The 16289-nt window shown below is 49.1% G+C and overlaps 1 protein-coding gene across 1 annotated transcript in view; it reads left to right on the top strand.

Annotated features, from left to right (window-relative positions):
- LOC144782986 (uncharacterized) overlaps nucleotides 1-16289 on the top strand; it is a 606463-nt gene that overhangs the window by 520558 nt on the left and 69616 nt on the right. Inside the window, exons 16-17 of the mRNA XM_078662199.1 lie at nucleotides 3953-3982; nucleotides 7562-7591. Of these exons, the coding sequence (XP_078518325.1) occupies nucleotides 3953-3982; nucleotides 7562-7591 (60 nt within the window). The remainder of the gene's footprint in view (nucleotides 1-3952; nucleotides 3983-7561; nucleotides 7592-16289) is intronic.

Here is a 16289-nt window from a genome sequence, read left to right as displayed (position 1 = left end):
TTGCTGTCTTCCTCTTCCTGGCCCGACTTCTCCAGGCAGCGTGCACTCCGCCTGCTTCCATCCGGTCTTGTCCTGGTTCACGGACACTGTCTCTTCACATCTGTGACTGGACCGGGCGTTGCGATCTTCTCTCTCTCTTTAGACGTTACATGTTGAATTGTGGTTGCTGAAGTTCGTTAGTCGCTGATCGTAGACTGTGTCTTGGTGTTCGAACGTCTTGGACCTCTGGCCGGTCCACTCTGCCGATGCTGGCAGGCTATCTTCGGTCCTCTTGTGGGATACTTGCTGTGTTGCGGTTTGTTGACCCTTGCTTCGGTCACCTCCTTTTGCGACCCCCGGTGGGTCGGCTTTTGGTGCGGCCATCTGGCTGGCCGGCTTCTTGGGTGTCACGTTGTGTGACCGTCCGGGTTCTTCGATCGACCGTCTGAGGGGTCGGTTTTCCTTCTCTGCGACCAGACGGGGTGGTCTTCTGCATGAGTCCTCACGCTTCGCTATCTTCTGTTTGGTCGCTGTTCGCTCCGTTCCGGTTCTGTAGCGTCGGCGCGCTTTTCGTCTGCGCTCTTCCTGTGCTTCATTAGGTGTGGAGGGTTACGTCACCGCTCCGAACTTCTTCGTGCTCAGGTCGCTCCCGTTACCTCACGGGGTGTGTTTGCTATCGTTCTGGGATCCTGGAGCCGTGTCGGCGGTCGTCGACCTTCTTCTCGATGTCGCACTTGCCTGGTGGGGAGTCTCGTGGTGGTGCTCCTTTACTTTCTTCCGGCAGCGGTGACGGCCTGTGGCCACTAGGCATCACCGTGCTTTCCATCCGTGTGGCTTCAGTGCTTCTGAGGGATTGCGCCTCTGCTCCATGGTCCTTCTTGAGCGTGGAGTTCCTTCACTCCTTGCACTATCCTGCGCATCGCAGTGCTGTCGTGGTGGGGCTTACTTGTTGCTGTGTGGCGTTCCTGCGCCAGTCTTGTGCGCATGACGCGTTCTTTGCTGTCTTCGCTGATGTGCCTTGTGACACCAGTGTATCTTACTGACTGCGTCTGTGCTTGTCTCATGTTGCAGTCCTGGGTCTATGTTGCTGCAGGCTTGTCTTTGTTGCTGCAGGCTTGTCTTTGTTCCTCTTGGGGGGCTCTGTCGCTCCTACATTTGTGCTGTGTGTAGCTTGCTCTGTGCTGCCATTGTGCCACCTTGGCTGGCTTGTTGAAGGCTTGTTTGCTGCATACTCCGTGGCGGCAGCATTGGGAACGGCCACCGGGTGGCATTGTTGCGTTCTTTCAGTTAGTGGCTACAGCAGCTTCCCAAACGCTGCAGGTCGTGCTGGGGAAATAGTATGGCCTGTCTTCACTCTGCAGGGCCTCCCAGGCTTCATTGCTGCCCCAAGAGACATCGCCTCCGCTGGGTAAATCCATGCCTCATTTATGGGGCGCCTGCAGTCTTGATGTGCATTCGGTGTTTGTTTCGGGAGGGACCCTACTTCCAACCCCCAGCTTCTTTCTTTGCCGCACTTTGCCTTCACTGTGGGCCGCGCAAGCCTTGCACTTCACCTCCTTGGGGGGGGGGGAGGGGTCGCCTCAGTCTGGTGCTTCGCCGGCCGCCTCCCTGCGCTACTGGGGTTTCGCTCTCTGCCTCTTCTCCTTCTGGCCGCCGCGGCCTCTCGGTTCCTCACACTGCACGGGGCGGAGGGAGAGGTAACCGGCTGTGCGCTGCCTCCTGTCTCCTTACCGCAGCCTAACACGCGGTGCAGCGGGGAAGTCCACGCTGTCCTCCAGAGCCTGGCGCTTCACTTGCACCGGTGGCCAGGTTTCCCCTTAATGCGGGTAGGCTCCGCTTTATGTGCATTCCTTGGCGGCCACAGCTGGTGGGCTCCGCTTGTAGTGCGACAGTGCTTGGCAGCTCTTCACGCTGCGGGCACACTTACCCTGCCGCCGCGGTAGCTTCAGTCATACGCTGCGCGGCGGGGGTCGGAGTCACTTCAGGCAGGCCGCGGGTGGGCTCCGCTGGCTTTGCCTCTCTCTCTGTTCATAAGCCGCATCGCGCCTGGCCAGGCGGCATCACTATGCGGATGGGCTCCGCTTCAGTCTTTTATTAGGGGGGTCGCTGCAGGCTAGCGCGGCCCCCCAAGCACTTCATGGCTCCCGGGCTCACCTCAGGCCCACGGGCCTCTTCGATAGCTACGGCCGTGGCAGGTGGGCTCCGCCAGGCCAGCACTCCTCTCGGTGGGGGTCCTTGCTGCTGCGGCCGACTCGGGTGGGCTCCGGTCGGCTAGTCGTGGACGTCCAGGCCCGGGGCTAGGCACCCGCCCCACGGGCCTCGCGGCAGGCCGGCGCCGATCCTGCAGGGGAGAGGGGGGGCGCGGCGGCGCCCTGCAGCTCTCTCCTCTTCACCCACAATGTTTTTTTTTATTTGGCTGTGGCACGCTGGGCACAGCTCCGCCTCGTCGCCATTGTGCAGTTTGGTGAGGGCGCTAGGCCCTCATTCTGTGCATAGGTAAATGAGACACGGACACAGTGGTAGGGGGATAGGTAATGGGCCTCAGAGCACGTGCGCTCGGCCCCTTTATTGGCCAGTGTCACATGACCTGTGACGCCTGGTGGTGGGTGGGTGTTAGGTGTGCTCATTACAAAAGAACTGAGACACTAGACCGTGTCTCCTGTCCGTACATCATCTTCGAACGTGCAGGTTGCCAGTCTGGTGAGGGTCTGAGGCATGACCCGACCAGTGCTTGCCTGACTTTTGCTTCACCACCTTTGGGTCCTTCGAGGGCTTGAAAGGGTTTGGGGGTGTGAACCTGTGTTCAAACATTTTGACTTCATTTGACTTAGCAGGAGTAAGTGGAATGTGATCCTTTTAATGACTGTGTAGTTTCTCCTTAGGTTACAAGCCTTGATTGCTGTTCCATTTCGTTTCTTGCCTTTACAAAACGTAAAAAGATGCATGGCTACTGCTCATGCCACCAATTCCAATTCTTGTCCATTTGGTATCCTCTACTCATTCAATACTATCGCTGCCTGGCGCATATTGCAATATGGATTATTGAACCTTCATATTACCCCCTCTTTTTTGGCATACTCACTCAGTATCCTGCTGACATTATGGCCAAGAATATTTTTGGCTTCGAGAAAGGTGAAGAGCTGGCTAGCCACATCATCCTCTGGGATTTCTACCACATAAGTAGAAGGGATATGGGCCTACAGTATGAAGGGATCAAGGATCAAAGCCCCTGTTTTCTGTACTAGAGACACCACACCAGCTTCTTCAAGGTATGATGTGGCCAAAAATAGGGAAGGAGTATTATTAAGAAGAGAAATAAGGGAAGAAAGAATACTTGGGAGAATCTGGAGGAGGTGACTAGGAACAGAGTCCAGAGGAGTTCCCAATTTGCAATACAATAGAGTCTTGATAAAGTCAGGTGGTGCAAAGACGCAAAGAGGAAAACACACTTCAGGTGGGAAACAGAGAAGGACTCAAGGAGTTCCGAGTAGGTGATATAGTGTAGGGTCTTCAATATCTATGTTGTCAAAGAATGATACAAATCTTTCTGACAAAGAAGGCAGCTAAGAAGGATTAAAGCATAGGACATGTATGAACACGTCCTGACCCTATTTAAAGCGCTCTATGGTATACAATCAAACCGTATTGTTGTTCAATCCAGGTGGGAGTAGAGATTTCCACTGTTTACATTTCTAAGCGGTGTGTGCATTGCCTTTTGGTAAATGTGTATAGTGTAGATTCCTATGTTGTGCATTGCTATATTTGCCACTCTGGGGTTTAACTTACAATTGTGTACATTCGTTTAATGTGGTGTAGCTTCTATTGTTACAGATCACCTGGGTGCACATCTCCATGATGTACCACTATATGATGTGTTGTTTTTCATGGTGAACACTTCCATTATGCAGTTTAAATGAATTCATTGTAGTTCAACGCTATACATTAAAATAACTATGGTGTTTTCTTTCCCTAGTGGGGGTGCATCTGCTGACTCTCCAGATGTGTAAGTTTCCATGATTGTATATACACTTGTTAACTTTTGCCACTAGTGCAGTTTGATTTTAATCTGTTTAATTTTACTTCAAGAGATGAGTACAGTACAGTCATTAACAGATTATTAGCCCTGTATTTTGGAGTCTCACCTTGTATATTCTTACGGAATAGAGCCCCATGAACAGGTTTCACCTGGCCTAGTTCACTGCTTTTTAGGTTTCCTAAAGTGTTTATGCCTGTGGCTTACACTCACGGGCTCCTTTCTTGTAGTTTCTCTGAGCTAAGATTCCTATTTACAGATATCAGTATTCCACAGGTCCCTTGTTTTCAGTACTTTATTTGAATACATATTCCTGTGTTCATTTCCCAAGTTTACTCAACTATTGATGGCCAGGGCATACATTACTAGGTGTAGTTTTGCACGGTGTGATTTACTGGTCCATGACATGTTGTAGATTATTATACTGTATATCACTATTCCTTGGTATACAGTCTTATGGCATGATATACATTGGCACTGTGTATAGTCTCAGTCTTTACATTAATGCCCTACATGTTTGACTTTCTTTACTGTACATGTCTGTTGTATAAAAGGCCACTGTTGTACAGTTCCATTGTGGAGTGAAATGGTGCATAGTCCAGTGGTGAGGTTTCCTTTCTGTAGATGCCTGTGAATTGTATGGTTTATATGATTATTATATCATATATATATTATATTATAATAATAGTATATATATATATATATATATATATATATATATATATATATATATATATATATATATATATATATATATATATATATTCCATATAACCTCCTCAAATGAAAAGGCAGAGGCCGCGTTAGGGGAACCAAGGAGGCATCTTTATTCCATGAATCACAACGGCAAATGCATTTCGGCTATACAAAGCCTTCTTCAGCGCCAGGAATCAACAGGAAAGGGGAAACGCCAGCGTTTATTTGAATTTCCTGCCACAATTTGATAGGTTGCGGCCCGTTCCGCCCCCAAGAACAGTGTCTTCGCTCGCCTCTCGCTGTCCACTATGTGTGTGTGGACTGCAAGCCCCAGAATGCTGAGTTTCAACAGGTAGGAATGGCGGGGGTGGCTCAATGGTTTTGTGGGATACAGGGCATTGCGCTGACATTACCACCAGTGTCCTTTGTTGTGCTGGAACTTAAGGCGCCCCCTCAGGTCCCCAGACTGCATCAACCCCCAAAGTTCAGGAATATCTTCGGGGGTGCAAGTGTGGCAGTCCACCTCGCCCAGCATGCAGTCAATGACTGTAACACCGCCCCTTGTCCTCCCAAACTCGGTGGTGGGCTATGGTCTCATCCAATACCTTGGAAATCGAAGATCCGCCGGAGCAGCAAGTGCCAGTAACGACCAAGCCAGCTTAACGATGTAGGGGCCTCTGCAAGCGCGTCTCTGGCTGACGCGACATGAAAACTCCATATAACCTCCTCAAATGAAAAGGCAGAGGCCGCGTTAGGGGAACCAAGGAGGCATCTTTATTCCATGAATCACAACGGCAAATGCATTTCGGCTATACAAAGCCTTCTTCAGCGCCAGGAATCAACAGGAAAGGGGAAACACCAGCGTTTATTTGAATGTCCTGCCACAATTTGATATGTTGCGGCCCGTTCCGCCCCCAAGAACAGTGTCTTCGCTCGCCTCTCGCTGTCCACTATGTGTGTGTGGACTGCAAGCCCCAGAATGCTGAGTTTCAACAGGTAGGAATGGCGGGGGTGGCTCAATGGTTTTGTGGGATACAGGGCATTGCGCTGACATTACCACCAGTGTCCTTTGTTGTGCTGGAACTTAAGGCGCCCCCTCAGGTCCCCAGACTGCATCAACCCCCAATGTTCAGGAATATCTTCGGCGGGGGCAAGTGTGGCAGTCCACCTCGCCCAGCGTGCAGTCAATGACTGTAACACCGCCCCTTGTCCTCCCAAAACTCGGTGGTGGGCTATAGATTCTGTAGATGCCTGTGAATATATATATATTTATATATACACACACACCCACACACACACACACACATGGTACAATTATATTATGATATAAGTATAATATTATTACAGCTCTAGAGCCCGACCTAACGGGCTCTACCTGATTTTAAAAGCCTGCTCCAGCGTCAAACAAGGGAGCGGGCCTATAATGGCCGGTAGAGCCCGCTAGGAGGGCTCTAAGGCTATTAGAACATTCTGCCCTAGAGTGCAGAATGTTCTAATTACTAAAAACAAAGGCCTCTTGAAGCCTGAGGGGTTTAAATCCCCTCTGGCTCCGAGAGGCCTTTGTTCACAGCAGCAGCTGTGAACAAAAGCATTCAAATGTTGCTCTGCGGGCTTCTACCGGCCCGTAACAGCCTGAAGCAATTCATTGTATTCAATGGAGTGCTTCACATCCCAATGTTCTAATATATATTATAATTACATTTTCAATTGCTCAGGGTCCAAGTGCCCTTATTGCACATCGCAATGGTGTAGAATTTCCCTTGTGTAGGTTTCTATATTGTTTTTACCAGCAATTTAGGACCACATTGTATAGATTGCAATGGTGTACATTTCATTGGTGTAGATTTTTATTGTATTCATTCTCATTCCCATACTGTGGTCTAAAAGCCTATAGCGTGTGCCCCCATGGTTTCAACTTTGATGGTATACAACTTTATGGTGTAGACCTTGACAAAATATATTTCCATGGGGCATATTGTGATGATGAAAATGACCACAATGTAATAGACTTTAGATAATATACATTGTTATTCTCGTTAGCAATACTGCATTGATTTTCTTGTAACAACATGACCTGGATTTCACAGCGTAGAACCCTTTTAGTTGTTTCCAGCTCCATAATGCAACCGGTATAATGAAGAGTTCAATTGGATGGGTACCTATGAAATGATCTAGATTCAAATGGTGAGCAATTTTCTGATGTGGCGTAGATTTGTTGAGGAATATTCCCTTGGCGAACCTGCCCATGATATGGCTTATATGCTAGTGCGTTTTGGTGCAGCCTCTCATGGTATGCCCATTGACCTGATCTTGTTGTACCCTTCCATGGCGAATATTCCCATGAAGTTCTATGTAACTTCCCTGGTTGTGATGTAGATTACATGGCAGCTTTGTGACTCTGCTGTCTGCATTCCCAAGGTGACAGACTGATGGACCTTGCCCGGTTTGAATAAAAAAAAAAATTTGCATTATGCAATAAACTGTCCCTAATCCTTGCACAATAGTGGGCTTATGTTGTCCTCGCTAGATTTCTAAGAACAGGCCTCACCCTGTATAAAATCATTCTGCAGACAATTTTTATACTTGCTGATATAACATTTGTCTCTTTTAACTTTGCACTTTAAATGGTGCTATTGCATCAATTGTTATTAATTGCTACAGTAAAGGTTTATTTACATACATTTCCATGATGTGTATTTCTGGGGATGGTGCATATTTCCTGGCAGATGTTTCTCTTGATGCAGTTTACATGTATTCACATGTTCTAAAGCTGTGTAGCGTGCATTCCATTGCTGATCATTCCTATGGTGTACATTACTGAGCATTAATACGTGGTATGCTTTCCTTCCCTAGTAGCGAATCTTCAGAGGACTCCATATCTCCGTAAGTTCAGTCAGTTCTACTGGCATCAGCCTCTAAAGTATTTTGATATCAGTCACATGGATGTCAGTGCAAGAGATGAGTTGTCTTGTTACAGCCTTCCATGGTGTGGAAAAGCATAGTATGAAAGTTGTCTCGCTACTGTTTCACCACATAGGTGTTGGCACGCTTGTCCTGTCACTGCTTTATGTAGACTGTAGATACATGACACAGTACAGGGGAAACCTGTTGTGTTACATCTTTTTCTTGTGTATGGATGTGCATGTGGTACAAAGGCATGCCAAAGCTTGTCCTGTCAGTGCCATGCCTTGTATCACATCTATTCTTTGGGAACTCCTGTCTTATCTTGTGTGCATTGTACGTGAAATATTTCCATGTCACTGGTTCGCTGCTCTGTGCATGTTGTATGCCATGAGGAAGCGTGTTCTCTCACTGCCTTAGGCTGTCTGGGTATGTTTTATAGGCAACCTTGTCTTAGCACTAAAATGAAGCAGTGTGTGGGATGCTTTTTATGTGGCTGCTCGTCCTGTCACTACCCTGGCCTGTGTGTAGTTATATGTTTTGGAAAAAGGAGCTATGTTGCTGCCTTTCCAATGGTAGACAGGTTGTATGAAGAACCTTGGCTTTTCACTGCCTTTCCCCAGCTGGGGATGCTTTTATATGGCTACTTGCCTGCTTCTGCCTTTCTCTGTTTGTAGTTCTATGTTGCGTAGTTTAATTTGTAAAAAAATAAGTGCTGGGGCTCTCATCTGGAGGCAGCTCGCACCAGCACATTTCTCCTGTAGCGCAGCCTAAAACAGAGCCAACTACTAACCAGGAAGTGGGGAGAGGATGTGGTCTAATGGAAAGAGCTGCCGACTTCAGCGCTGGGGAACCAGGTTCCAATCTCGTCATTGGCTCAACATCCTGTGATTCAGGGCAAATCACTTAAGCTCCCTGCCTACCAAAAATGAGTATGAAGCTATAGCGCCGGTGTTGATGAATAAGTAGTGGGGCTGAGCATCGGAAACCACAGGCTCAAATTGAGCACTGAAGACGCTTTTCCTGCCAGTACCTCACACAGTGTGGAAATACATGGCAGAATTACAGCTTTCAAACCAACAGGATTAATGAGGATTAATGAGAATATATGTATGAGCATGCTTTAAACAATTTCATTAGTAGCAATCCTAGGAGCAATTGAAAAGTGCTGAACTCGTCAAGGCCTTAGGTGGGTCTGCTGACATCCTGTCCAATTTTTGACATGCATTAGATCGGATGAATTTTGTTAGATCTGGTACCATTGGCGTGAGTCTCCCTTCCATTTTTTGCTGATGTCTCCTCTGTCTTTGATATGTTTTGCTGGTTTAGATGCTTTGGGCACTGTGCCACTGCTATTCGGTGCCACAGTGCAAGTGCTCCCTATGGTAAATTATTGTAATAGATTAGTGACTCCATGATTGGCTTATTTGATTTACTTGTCAGACCCTGGTACAGTGCAACATGTGTGTCCAGGGCCTGTAGATCAAATGCTGCTAGTGGGCTTGCAGCACTGATTGTGCCACCCACAGAAGCAGCTTGTAAAGTGTGTCTCAGGCCTGCCATTGTAGAGCGTGTGTGCAGTCTAGTACTGCCATGTCGACTTGGTAAGTGCACCCACTTACCAGTCCCTATACCATCCCTTTTCTACATGTTAGCCACCCCTAAGGTAGACCCAAGGGCAGGGTGCATTGTAAGTAAAAGGCAGGACATGCACTGGTGTGTGTGGCATGTCCTGATAGTCAATTACAGCCAATTTCGTTGTTCACTATTGCAAGGCTACCTGTCCCTAATAGGTCAGAATGGGCAGTTTGATTATCACACCTTATAATCCTAACTGGCCCAGGGAACATGGTAGAAAAACGAATGTAGTATGCCTGAACTCAGAATGATAAAATACATTATTTAGTGACGTTGGTTTTAACATTCTATGTTTGAAAATACCACTTTTAGAAAGGAGGTATTTACTTACCTAACCATCCAGCCTGCCTCTGCTAGGTTGTGTATTGCATGTCTGGTTTGTGAGTGACTGGAGGGCTTGGGCTCCAGCAGTCTGGCGAGTCAGGGCTGGGTTGAATAGGAGCTTGAATGCATAGGGAGTGGGGAGCGGAGATTTCCTTTCACTCCCCTGAGCCCTCATAGAATAGAGAATTGGGGGAGGAGATTTCCTTTAAGCTACCTGGGCCAGGTCTGATTTCAACAAGGGTGTCTCCACCTCCTGCCATGAAGCTGCACAGAACTGGTTTTGGCTAGGTACAGGCACCCTCTCCCTTCAGAGGACAAATGATTTACTAGTATAAATATTGGGGCCCAGACCCCAAGATTTTAGATCACTTCTGGGAATCAAGACAAACCTTTGCCAAGGAGAGGAACCATAAGAAGCTTGGGTTGGCCTGCAGTGTTTGCTTATTTGCCAAGGAAAGGAGAAGGAACTTTTATTGAACTTCCATCATCTTGAAGAAGAATCTCCAAGGGCTGGAACTGTGCTTTCCTCCTGCTGAAGAAGTCTCAGGGATACAAGACTTCACCCCCCCAGCTCCCCCTGAATTTCCTTGCTGGGAATTCTGTCTGCAGAAGCCTGGGTACTGTTGGGAGCTGGAAGCGCGACTCAATGAAAAGAAGAGTGCCGCATCCGCAGCTGTTGCCGTCGCATCATCGGAGAAGCGTGTCGCCACCGCAAGGGTCGCCGCCGCATCACTGGAGAAGCGTGTCTCCGGCGTAGCTGTTTGTCGTCACATCCTCAGAGAAGTGTGTCACCACCGCAAGGGTCGCCATCGTATCACCGGAGAAGCATGTCACAGAGCCTGTCATGGCTCCGAAGTTCCAGAGCCGCCACACCGCCAGAGGGAGCGTGCACGCATTGCCTATCCCGTCGTCGCATCGCATCAAGGACGCCATCTTGTCGCATCACACCAGATCGTCGCATCGCAACCGGAACGCAACCCAAGATTGGCGCATCACGTCCTCTCTGGTACGGAACAGACGCATCGCCTACTTTGCGCAAGCACTGAGGAACAGACGCATCGCCTCCCCAAAAGCAAGGAACCGATGCATCGTTCTTCCTGTGACCCTTTTGTTTATCTTGCGTGACGCATCCAATAGTACTTTGTGAGAAACGTGTCGCATTTACCATCATCTTTGAACTAAGCTATTTCTACCATCTAAAAGTAATTTTCTTAATAATGTATTGTGGATTTTTGTCGTTTGGGTCTTGTGTTAAGTCTATATAAAGCATAGTTATTTTTATAACAACCTGTGTAGTGTCCATCTTTAGTGTTTTCACTGTATTACTCTGTATGTTCACAAATACTTTACACAATGCCTCTGAGATATGCCTTCCTGCTCGTGCATAGCTACCACAGGGTTGGACAGGGGTCATTTTAGGAGTGTAGCCCCTTACCCTGACTAGAAGCAGGGGTCCCTATTTGGACAATGGTGCAAAACATTGCCAACTTGAGACCCCCAGTTCTAACATTGGTGGTCAGCGGTGAGGATTCTGGACATGCATTTGTGACTAATATACAGTGATTGGTGTACACTACTAGTGAGTGTAGACCAAACACAATCACATATATTTTTGGGTAGAATTTTTGCCTTGGAACTGTTATTTTTGCTAAAGACTGCCAGTTCTTGTTGCCATGAAGAAACCAGCATGCATCTATTGCATCTATGATCCAGAGTTTGAGGAAGAAAAGATGGATGTATACACTGTGAAATAGCTGAAAATGCAAAGTTGCTACTACAAGTCTCACTAAAAAGGAGGAATACCAAAAGGCACTGAGGGCCTGGATGGAAGCAAGAAATGCATCTGAGCATGTGGATTAGCCTGTAGAGGAGGCTGAGGATGCAAAAGGGCAGCTAGATGGGCTATTGGGTCCAGCCAGGGAGAGGGTGTCTTCCCCCATAGGCAGCAGGGTTTCTTCCAAGGGCCTGACCCCAGGAGCACTGGAGGACAGGGAGAGAAATATATTGCACAAAATGGAGCTGGCCAAGCTCAAGATGGAGGGTCAAACGAACCTAGAGAGTAAGAAGCTGGAGCTTGAGAATAACAGGCTAGCTTTTGAAAGGGAAAAAGAGAGATTAGCACATGAGAGATTTTTGAGGAAATTGGAGCTTAAAGGTAAACGCTTAGAAATTAGTCCCTCTGGTGACAGCGCAACATCTGTGCCTGCAGAAGGCAGGGTATATTTCCCCAAGGATGTCATCAAGGATTTCCATAAGCATGAGGATATTGGGCAGTGGTTTGCAGTATATGAAATGGCAATGTTGGGCCACCGAGTCCCTGAGAAGGATTGGGGAGCGGGGTTGTGTGGCCGCTTTGTTAGTGATGGGAGGGATACATTGTTAGACCTGCCCAGTGAAAGTAGGATAATTTATGCCCACATGAAGGGAGCCCTGAGGACCAGGTATGGGTTGACCCCAGAGCTCTATAGATAGAGATTCAGGAATTGTAAGAAACTGGAGGCAACTACCTGGGTGGAGTATGTATCTTTCTTTTGCAGAGCTATGGATGGTTGGGTGAAGGGTAGCAAAGTGAGTACTTTTGAGGAGCTCTATGATTTGTTTTCATGGGAGCACTTGTCTGGTAATTGTTTTCCAGAGCTACGCCAGCACCTCATTGATAGCAAGCTAACTAACCCTGGGAAGCTTGCTGAGGAGACGGACCGCTAGGTCAGCATCCGGGTCCACAAGGGTCATGTGGTAGACTCCGCCAGAGGTGGGCAGGGTCCCCAGCAGAAGAGTGGGGGAGACAATGGTAAACAGAGCGAGTTCCAGAAAGGGCCCCAAAGTAATTCCCAAGGGAACCAAGGTAAGGGTTCCCAGCCTCGCCCTGAGAAGACGACCGAGCCCCCGACAGGTAAACCTGCTCACAGGGGCTCCCCTACATGCTGTGAGTGTAAGCAGGTGGGCCACCCCTGGTATGATCCCCAGTGTCCCCTGAAAGATCGCAATGCACCACCCTGTGCACCACCCCACGCACCAGCCCATCAGATGGCGAGAGTAGCCCTGGGAGGGGAGGAGATGGGTGCCCAAAGTGGGTGGGGTCCTGTAGAGATGTCCCTTGTCTCTTTAGGAGACTGTGAGGTGTTCCCTAGGACCCAACTGCCTGATAATACTAAAAGATACAGGCAGTGGGTGACCATCAATGGCCAGAGGGTGAAGGCTCTGAGAGACACCGGGCAGTATGACAGCTGTCAGTTGTCGGCTGGTGTCAAAGGAGCAGGTGATCCCCCATGCATTTTTCCCTGTAGTTGGCGCGGACAACTCAGAAAGCCAGTGTGAGGTGGCTCAGGTTCCCTTTGAGTGGGGGGGTCTCAGGTACTCTCCATGTAGCTGTGTGGCTAGCCATGCCTGTGGATTGTCTGTTGGGCAATGATTTAGAGAGCTCTCCTTGGGCTAAGTTGGGGAGAAGGTCTTATTTAGAGATGTTGGGTCTGCCTGAGTGGGCGTGTGACCACTTAGTCTATAGCAGCCAGTAAGTGTGTTAAAAAGGACCTGGATTCTGAAAGAATGGCCCAGGTACCTGCCTTAAAGAAAAGAGGTAGGGGGCGCAGGAAACCTGCCCTCATAGTTCCCACGGTCCAGGAGGAGGCACACCTTGAGGGGGATGCCCACCTACAGGGGAACAAGTGGCCGAGCTTGGGGACCTGCCTGAGCTAACCCATTGGCAGCAAGAAGGAGGACCCTCCATGAAGGAATTCTGTAAAGAGCAGAATAAGTGCACTTCTCTCGAGGGTTTGCGGCAACAGGCCACAAACCAGGCAGCAGGTGATCAGTCTGGATCACATTGGATCTACTTGGAGAATGGTCTCCTGTATAGCGAGCTTAAGGTTGCTGAGCCTGGGTGCTGGTGGTACCCCAGTGCATCAGAGCCTTCCTACTGGGTTTGGCTCATGATGTGTCTTTAGCTGGACATCTGAGGCAGGACAAGACCTTTGAAGGACTTGTCACCCACGTTTATTAGCCTCAGATGTGCAAGAGTTCAGATACTCATTGTAGGACCTGCCAGACTTGCCAGGCAAGTGGTAAAAGTGGAAGGAAGCACAAGGCTCCTTTCCAACCTATCCCTGTAGTCAGTACCCCCTTTGACCGGGTAGGCATTGACATTGTGGGGCCTCTGGACCCCAAGACAGCCATGGGCAACAGGTTTATCCTGGTCTTGGTGGGCCATGCTACACGGTACCCGGAAGCCATCCCTCTCAGGACAGTGACGGCCCACGTTGTGGGACATGCACGGATGGGGTTTTTCTCCCATGTGGGGTTCCCCAGAGAGGTGGTGTCAGACCGTGATACAAACTTCATATCTAAGTATATGAAGTCCCTGTGGCAGGATTGCGGTGTAAGGTACAAGTTCACCACTCCCTACCACCCCCAAGGTAATGGGCTGGGTGAGAGATTCAACCGGTCCCTGAAGGGCATGATTATGGGACTTGAGGAACCTATGAGGCATAAGTAGGACATCCTCTTGCCATGCCTTCTGTTAGCTTACCGTGAGGTGCCACAGAAGTCCTTAGGGTTCAGTCCCTTTGAACTGCTGTATGGTCACAGGGTAAGAGGACCTCTTAGTTTGGTAAAGGAAGGCTGGGAGAAAGCTCCCAGGAAACCTTCCCAGGATGTATATAGCTACATGCTGGCCTTCAGAAACCAAACCCGGCGTTTCAGGCAACTCGCTCAGGTAAATCTGGAAGCCAGCCAGGAAGAGATGAAGCGGTGGTACGATCAGAATGCCACTCTGATTGAGCTTCAGCCTGGTCAGAAAGTTTGGGTCATGGCCCAAGTGGAGCCCTGTGCGCTCCAGGATAAGTGGACCGGACCATGTGAGGTGGTGGAGCGCCAGAGTGATGTCACCTACTTGGTGGATTTGCGGTCTCCAAGGAACCCTTTGTGGGTCCTGCATGTTAACTGCCTGAAGCCCCACTTAGAGAGGTACAAAGTGGGCATGCTCCTAGTGACAGATGTTGGAATGGAGGAGAAGACTGAGCCTCTTCCTGATGTCCTGTCTGCAACAGAGCAAAATGGGTCAGTGGATGGTGTAAGCCTATCTGACACACTGACCCCTGAGCAGCAGAATAATTGTTGCCAATTGTTGGGACAATTCTCTGATTTGTTCTCCCTGGTTCCTGGTGGTGCATCCATGAATTAGACACTGGGGACAGTCCGCCTGTTAAGCACAAGGCTTACAGAGTGACTGACAGGGTCAGGGCGTACATCAAGGTGGAGGTCTCCAAAATGTTTGCCTAGGGGTGATTGAGTCCTCTAACTGCCCTCGGGCCAGCGCAGAGGTCTTGGTCCCAAAGGCTGCAGCACCGGGTGCCACGCCAGAACTCTGGTTCTGTGTTGACTACCGCGGGCTCAATTCAGTCACCAAGACTGACACGCACCCCATCCCCAGAGCTGATGAGCTTATTGATCGGCTAGGGGCTGCACGGTACCTCAGTACATTTGATTTGACGTCTGGGTACTGGCAGATCGCCTTAACTGATGGGGCCAAAGAGAGGTCAGCATTCTCCACACCAGATGGACACTACCAATTCCGGGTTATGCCCTTTGGATGAAGAATGCCCCTGCCACCTTTCAGAGGTTGGCCAACCAGGTGTTGGCTGGACTGGAAGATTTCAGTGCTGCCTACCTGGATGACATTGCAGTGTTCAGCACCAGTTGGGAAGAACGTCTGCGCTTCCGCTGGGAAGTGTTGATGGCGCTGTGGAAAGAAGGCCTCACGATCAAGGAGAAAAAAGTGCCCGATCGTGCAGGGTTCTGTGGTGAACTTGGGGCACCAGGTAGGAAGCGGCCAACCCAAGATTGATACCATCCTGGCATGGGAACCCCCCAAAATCCAGACACAGGTGAGAGCCTTTTAAGGGCTCACAGGGTACTACAGGAGGTTTGTCGAGGGGTATGGCAACATTGTTGCACCCTTGACTGAGCTGGCTTCCAGGAAGCAGCCCAAGAAAGTGAATTGGACTGACACCTGTCAGAAAGCTTTTGACACCCTGAAGACTGCCATGTGCACAGCACCCGTGCTTCAGGCGCCCAACTTCTCAAAGGAATTAATTGTCCAAACAGACGCTTCAGAGCATAGCGTGGGGGCTGTTCTTTCACAGATATATGAGGAGGGCCTAGACCAACCTGTAGCCTTCATCAGTAGGAGGTTACTTCCACGGGAACAGAGGTGGAGTGCAATTGAGCGTGTGGCATTTGCTGTGGTCTGGGCACTGAAGAAGTTGAGACCATACTTGTTTGGGACTCACTTCTGGGTTCAGACAGACGACAGGCCCCTCTGATGGTTGATGGAGATGAGGGGTGAGAATCCAAAGTTGTTGTAGTGGTCCATTTCCCTACAGGGGTTGGACTTCACGGTGGAACACAGCCCTGGTAAGAACACGCCAATGCTGATGGTCTGTCCGGATTTTTCCGCCTTAGTGAAGACTACTCCCAAGAGGTTGGGTAGTTCTCCCCATATTTCAGCTGGAGGGGACACATGTTAAACCTGGTACCATTGGTGTGAGTCTTCCATCCATTTTTTGCTGATGTCTACTCTGTTTTTGATATGTGTTGCTGGTTTAAATGCTTTGGGCACTGTGTCACTGCTATTCAGTACCACAGTACAAGTGCTCCCTATGGTAAATTATTGTAATGGATTAGTGACTCCATGATTGGCTTATTTGATTTACTTGTCAGA

Source organism: Lissotriton helveticus, chromosome 9 (assembly GCF_964261635.1).
Source record: "Lissotriton helveticus chromosome 9, aLisHel1.1, whole genome shotgun sequence".
NCBI classification, from domain to species: domain Eukaryota; kingdom Metazoa; phylum Chordata; class Amphibia; order Caudata; family Salamandridae; genus Lissotriton; species Lissotriton helveticus.
Note: the sequence above shows the minus strand (reverse complement) of the source record. Positions and strands in the feature narration are given on the sequence as shown.